This window comes from Chrysochloris asiatica, unplaced genomic scaffold (assembly GCF_000296735.1).
Source record: "Chrysochloris asiatica unplaced genomic scaffold, ChrAsi1.0 scaffold00358, whole genome shotgun sequence".
Classification (NCBI taxonomy): Eukaryota; Metazoa; Chordata; class Mammalia; order Afrosoricida; family Chrysochloridae; genus Chrysochloris; species Chrysochloris asiatica.
In genome coordinates, this window is record NW_006408876.1 from 1676486 (window position 1) to 1683506 (window position 7021).

The window sequence follows — 7021 nt, forward strand, 5'->3', positions numbered from 1 at the left end:
CTGGCTCGTTGCCTTCCTACTAGCACAGAGACTTACCCATGGTAGATCACATGTTCACCTCTGTTCTAGCACATGCTTTGGCAGGGCTGTTTAACTGCTGTGCAATCAACTTGATTTTTCCAGAGAATTAAATCTCTTTTGGTATGTTTCCTAGTCCAAATCCAGCTTCTCTTCTATTCGGGTACCAATTTTGTTAGAGTGCTGGAGTTTCCCAGAGAACCCTTCATGGTTTTAGCAGTGGGATGCAGAGGATGGCGGAGCTCCTGTCCGACCGCCAGCAAGTGGTTGTGGGGTAGGGTGGTTAGAGTTTGTTGGGGCATTCTTCCAAAGAGCTAAAGCCCTGCCAGGACAAGCAGCTCTCTGTGCAGACTGTCCGGAGCCCACCCTGAGAGATCAGGCCACCATTCATGGAGAGTTACTGCCTTCCCTTCCCTCAGACACAGCACCTAATAAATGCATTTATTGTAGCCAAGGATTCTTAAGTCTGAGTAATGCTTTCTCTAATTAAAGCAAGAGTTCTGGTGTGGTACTGTGGGCTAAGCACTGGCCTGCTAACTGCAAGGTCAGCAGTTCAAACCCACCAGTTCTTTCTTGGAAACCCTGTACATGGTTGCTATGAATTGGAACGAATTTCAAGGCACATAACAACAGCAAGAAGTTAAAAGGGAAGGAAGGAGGAGAAAGCAGAAGGCAGCAAAAGAATGGGGAAAGAAGAGTAAAGAACGCATAAAAGAAACCATGACCAGTCTCATTCTTACATGCTTTGTTGTTGTTATTGTGAAGTGACATTGAGTCAGTTCCAACCCATAGCGACCCTGTATAGGGCTTCCAAGGAGCAGCTGGTGAGCTTGAACCACCTATCTTGCAGTTCAAACGGCTTTGCAGTCTGGCGCATTAGCCCACAGCGCCACACCAAGACTCCTTAGATGCTTTGGACAAGTCATTTTCCCTCAAGGATTTTACTTTAAAGTAATCTGCTTCCAGGTCACCTTCCCTTAGCAATACACCCCGAAATGTCGCTGGGTAAAGGAAATAGAGTGAGGATACGAGCAAAATCTCCCCCCAAATCAAGAGGTTCACGAGAAGGTTTTGACGCATATTACCAACCTTGAAGGCTTCTTGTGAGAAGCTAGACGTGCCATGCAATGAGAAATGGAAATTGTTCTTTGCTTTCTTTAGCAAGTGCCCCAGCCTCACCTCGGGAAATGATCAGCCTCAAAGAAAGGAAACCAGACTATGAATCTACTGGTAGCAATGCTACTTACCACGGAAATAAAGGCGAACATGCTTCCCGGAAAGACACCATGACAGGTGAGCTTATCAGGTGCTTCCGCCCTGAGTTGGCGACTAGATCTGGGATGGGGTTGAGTGCTGGGATGACAGGATATAACAGCTCTTGGGTCACCTGAGAGCTTGATAGTGTTCCCAAGAATTGGAACGGAGACAATTAAGCTAGTGGTATATAAACTGAGCATCTTATTCCTGAGAATAGCTAAGAAAGAAAATGTTTGCAACACGTTTTATCCTCAGCCTTTCTTTACCATCACCATTCTTGCTTGTGTAGCTCCAAATATTCCATCTAATTGGTGAGAGGGGTTAGCACTGATGTCGACCATGGTGGAGGGGATCTCAAGATGGTGGTGGACCATTAGCCTTGTCCATTAGGAAGGAAGGGAAGAGAAAAAGAACAAAGCAATTAGATTTAAAGGAAATCCACAGATTCCTGTTGAGGCAGGCAGGTTTGCCTCTAGTAATGACAAACTACCAAGAAGTTTCATTAGAGCCAGGGATTGCCCTTTGAACCCCTAAGAAGGCATTGGTCTAAACCCACTCTACTTACCTCAATCACACTCACTGAATCTCCTGTCTCATCAGCTGGGACTGCATAGAAGCCCTCATTGGTTCCTTTGGCCACTGCCTTCAGCAGATCCTGCTCACCTTTTCTAATAAGCTGTCTTCACTGTAACTTACCTTACACTCTGGACAACTCTCTTTTAGGCTGGTGGGGACTGCTGGTCACATTCATGACCAAGTTTTCTACCCTTCTGTTTGGATTCTCCTCCAAGAAGCTAGAGTTGGAGTTATTGCTACAGGGGGCGTTATGCTTTCAAAACATAGTTGCTGTAGCTAACCGGACCCGTGCCAGGGGATTCCATGCCCCTCTTTGCCACATGGACATGGAGAATCAGGTTCCTCCTGATAGTTTGTTGTTGGTATTAAGTGCTGTTGAGGTGGCTGCAACGCATAGCGACCCTGTACAGGGTTTCCAAGGAGCAGCTGCTGGGTTTGAACCACCAACTACAGCGCTACACCAGGACTCCTAATATTAGACTCTGAGTAATTACGACTTTCATGGAGCAGGATCAGATTCAGTCACGGGCAACACTGGAGTGCAAATAGCAAAGCTATAAACAGGTACCCAGGCCCACTTAGCAGAAGAATCTTAAAAGCATGAAGGGTATTTTGTTTGATATTATTGAGTTGTAGGGCACCAGAGAAACCAAATAGACAAACTGAATGACTTATTAAGAACTCTTCCAGACCCAAGAAGTCTTAGATACATTTTTCTGATGGTAAGTGTATTTACTCCGAGGCAGCATTGAACTCAGCTTGGCTGAGTCAGGCAGAGGCCAGTACACGGTCACTTGGACCCTCCTCCCCATGGCAGGGCATTCCTCCAACTCAGCACCTGCAGGGAGCATCTGGCTCTGACTCATGAATGGGAGTTCTAAGGGACTACATGAACTGTAGGTTAGAGTCCTTCTAATGATGTCTTCCCCACGAGTGTCGCTACAGTCATAGACGAGTCTGGACAAATGAAGTCAGGAGTCTGAAGGGTGAGTCCCTAGAGTGAAGACATTGGGTGGAGAATCTCATTTGTTCAGATTACCTCTAAGCATGAGAGACACCCAGTTCACCTGACCCATTAATTTTGTTATTAGCATTGCCCCTTGCAGCCACATCACCATTAGTCCCAGATGACAAATTGAGGCTGTAATTACATGAATTGTGAAAATGACTGTGTTATTATTATCCTATATGTTGAGTCTTTCTCTCTCATTCTCTTGCCCAGTAGAATTACCCACAAAGGTTTTTGTTTGTTTGTTTGTTTGTTTTAACAGTGGGTGTGTCTGCATTGACATCATTGCAGTTGTGTAAGGTTGTGCTCTGCACTCAAAATAAGGAAGAAAATGTACTATGGTTCTGGTGTTTAATCTTCCTAGAAAATGGCATGGGTCTTGACAACACCAATATTGAAATCTATGTGAGTTTTTGAACTTGTTTAGAAGCTTGAACAGCTTTGCTCTTTGTTGTTGTTGTTAAGTGCTGTTGAGTCGATTCCGACCCATAGCGACCCTCTATAGGGTTTCTGAGGAGCAACTGGTGAGCTTGAACCACCAACCTTGCAGTTCAAACAGCTTTACAGTCTGGCGCATTAACCCACAGTGCCACACCAGAACTCCAACTTTGCTGTAACTTACTTAAAAAGGCAATGCACAACTATAGTGTCAATCATGTAATCAGCCTAGAGGACACCGAGTCCTATGCTGACTACTTTATGTAGGGAAGTTCCAGTAAAGCCAGTAAGCACTGTGATACCACAGGGAAAGTGGTGGTGTGCTGATGAGGGCAGGGGGAGGATGATATGAGTAGACACGATGATAGTCATGGTGGTTGTGGTGATGAAGGTATGGTAGTAGTTATAATTGGGGTGCAGAGGGGAGTGGTAATAACACTGGACTGGTAGGCATTATAGTGATGCTGGTGGTAAGGGTGATGGTAGGGGCTGGTCATAGTCATGGTATGGTTGGGAGGGTGGTGGTAGTTGTGGGGGTGGTTGGGAGGGTGATGGTGGAAGTGATAGTAGTAGGAGGGTGGTGGTAGTTGTGGGGGTGGTTGGGAGGGTGATGGTGGAAGTGATAGTAGTAGTCATGGTATGGTAGGAAACGTGATGGAGGGGTGATCATGGTTGTAAGAGTGATGGTAGAGGCGGTGATGTAATGATGGTGGAGGTGATAGTAGTATTGATCATGGTTGTAAGAGTGATGGTAGAGGTGGTGATGGTAGTGATGGTGGAGGTGATGGTAGGGGTGGTAGTAGTCATGGTATGGTAGGGAAGGTGATGGTGTTGATGATAGTAGTAGTGATCGTGGTTGTAACAATGATGGTAGAGGTGGTGGTGGTGGAGGTAATGGTAGGGATGGTAGTAGTCATGGTATGGTAGGGAAGGTGATGGTGGAAGTGATGGTAGTAGTGATTGTGGTTGTAAGAGTGATGGTAGAGGTGGTGATGGTAGTGATGGTGTAGGTGATGGTAGGGATGGTAATAGTCATGATATGGTAGGGAAGGTGATGGTGGAGGTGATGGTAGTAGTGATTGTGGTTGTAAGAGTGATGGTAGAGGTGGTGATGGTGATAAGAAGGGAGATGGTGGAATTGATGGTGGTGAGGCTTTTGTGCTGTTGAGTCAGTTCCAACCCATAGCGACCTTGTATAGGGTTTCCGAGGACTGACTAGTAAGTTTGAACCACCAACCTTGTGGTTCAAACCGACTTTTCAGTCCAGTGCATTAACCCACAATGCCACACCAGGACTCACATAGATATTGTTAAATACCACTGAGTTTGCCCCAACTGATGGCACCCTCATGTATAACAGAAAGAAATGCTGCCCGGTCCTATATTGTTGTTGTTAAGTGTCGCAAGTCGACTCTGACTCATAGCAACCCTGTATAGGGTTTCTGAGGAGCGGCTCACAAGTCTGAATTGCTGACCTTGCAGTTCTAACTGACCTTGCAGTCCAGTGCTTTATCCCACAAGGCCACACTTGGATGTCCAGTCCTAGATCAGACAATATTCTATTGTGACCCCTAGTGTTTCCATTTACTAATTGTCGGAGAGCGCCTGACTTTTTTTCTAGTGTGGAAGCTCTGCTAAAACCCATCCTCTGTGGGTGACCCTGTTGGCATTTGAAATACCTGTGACATAACTTCCAGCTGCACAACAACCTGTGCGCCACCACAGTACAACACACTGAGAGACAGATGGTGTCTCCCACAAATGCTAAAACAAAATGCTAAAGTCCTTCTTGTTTAGAAAAGGTTTTACAGAGTTTCCATTAGAAGTCCATGGCCATTTAGCAGCTGTGTGATTTTGGATCCTTCTTCCAGGTCCCATCATCTAAGTCTCAAAGGTTTCAGGCGAAAAATTGGGTCGTAAGACACTACTGTCGAGTTCCGTGGAAGCTGGTATCAAGTCCTTCTCTTCTTCCTTTCCATCAGACCAGAGGCCGGTCAGGAGACGGGAGCAGGGGTCCTATTTCTGAACTTAACAGGATTCCAAAACCACAGCCTCCAGGCACAAAGGAGAGATTCAGAGGGTGCTTCCTGCTCCTGTGTTGGACCTTTGAGAAATGAACTGTCTGAAAGATGATCAAGCACTTTGTGAGCTCATATTAGAAATTTGTTCTTGTCATCATTCAGCTAAAAACTAAGTGGATGCAGCTTCCCACATGCTTCAGTGCAGGTGACAAGCTTTTATTACCCGCCAGCTTCCATCAGTAACAAAGGCAATAAAACTTGTAAGATTACCATCTGTTTGTCCCACCTGCCCTGACCCTGTCTGCAAGGCCCACATTATGACCAGAGGCTGACGCGCCACAGGGATTTTCTAGAATAACTGTTCTTCTTTCTTCCAATCTGTATGTAAAATTAAGTGTTCAGGGCTGAGAAATTGCTTCCACTCGGCATGGCCCACCAGGAACCAAGCTTTGGGAGGTCAAGAACGTGCCTTGATAACCATGAGTGACTTCTCATTTGCAGTCTTGCTCTCATGGCTAATATTTTCTTGTTTCCCTTTGACTTTCAGCTCAGAATACTGGAATTTCAACTTTGTATAGGAATTCATATGGTGCGCCCGCTGAAGACATCAAACACAACCAGGTAACATCAATGCAATGCATTGGGACTCGTGAGCACACTAGGATTCATGTGAAATATCAAACACACAATCTGCATTTTGACATAAAGGGGTTGTGTGGGTGTTGTGGATGGACGGGGTGAAGCCTCATGAAGAAGTGAGGTTCATGCAACAAGGTCACAACAGCGATGATGCTTTAAAGGCCCAGAGAAGAAACTGTAAAATGCAGGCTCACAAGGGGACTACACCCAGGGCCAAAGCAACAGTGAGCTGAACTGGACGAAAGTGTGTGTGTATGGCAAGCAGGGTGGGATCTCAGGGTGAGGGCATGTTGAAGTCTTTTGGTCAGTGTAAGAGTCTGTTGTACATACAGTTGCTATAAATCAGAACCAACTCAACAGCACCTAACAACAACAGGAAAGAGTTTCTAGAGCACTAAACACCAACCAACATGCTTGGTCAAGTGGGTGGTCAGTGTAAAACAGGAAGACCCCCATTGAGATGGATTGACACAGTGGCAATAGTAATAGGCTCCAACATCAAAATGATTGTAAGGTGAGTGCTAGACCAGGCAGTGTTTCCTTTTGGTGTACATAGGGTCACTCTGAGTCGGAACTAACTCAATGGTACCTAACAACAACAAAGTAGCAAAGGGTGTAAACCATCAAGTGACCACATGATATGTATGGAGAAGAAGACCACAGGTCAGTCATGTGGTGATGGTTGGCAGAACAGCCTGAAATTTGAACACCATCTTTGGTTTCACTGTTACTGCATGTTTCATCTGGTGGTGGAAAGAAGTTTCCTACCGTGGTGCAGAATGAAAGGAAGGATCCAAATATGCAAGTGTAAGGAATGGCAGGAATTCAGTTGACTCTGTGAGCCAGCCAACTGTCCTTCAGAAGAAAACATTAATCATGCATTACAGTTACCAATAAAGTAGACATAGTGAGTTCAGTTGTTATTGTTGTTAGGTGCCATCAAGTTGGTACCGACCCATAGTGACCCTATGCACAGCAGAATGAAACACTGCCTGATCCTGGGCCAACCTCACTACTGTTGCCACGCTTGAGTTCATCGATGCTACCACTTGGCTAATCCATC

At 45.6% G+C, this 7021-nt stretch overlaps 1 protein-coding gene across 1 annotated transcript in view; it reads left to right on the forward strand.

Annotated features, from left to right (window-relative positions):
* CTNND2 (catenin (cadherin-associated protein), delta 2) overlaps window positions 1-7021 on the forward strand; it is a 560917-nt gene that overhangs the window by 543032 nt on the left and 10864 nt on the right. The window contains exons 14-15 of the mRNA XM_006876162.1: window positions 1180-1311; window positions 5867-5940. Of these exons, the coding sequence (XP_006876224.1) occupies window positions 1180-1311; window positions 5867-5940 (206 nt within the window). The remainder of the gene's footprint in view (window positions 1-1179; window positions 1312-5866; window positions 5941-7021) is intronic.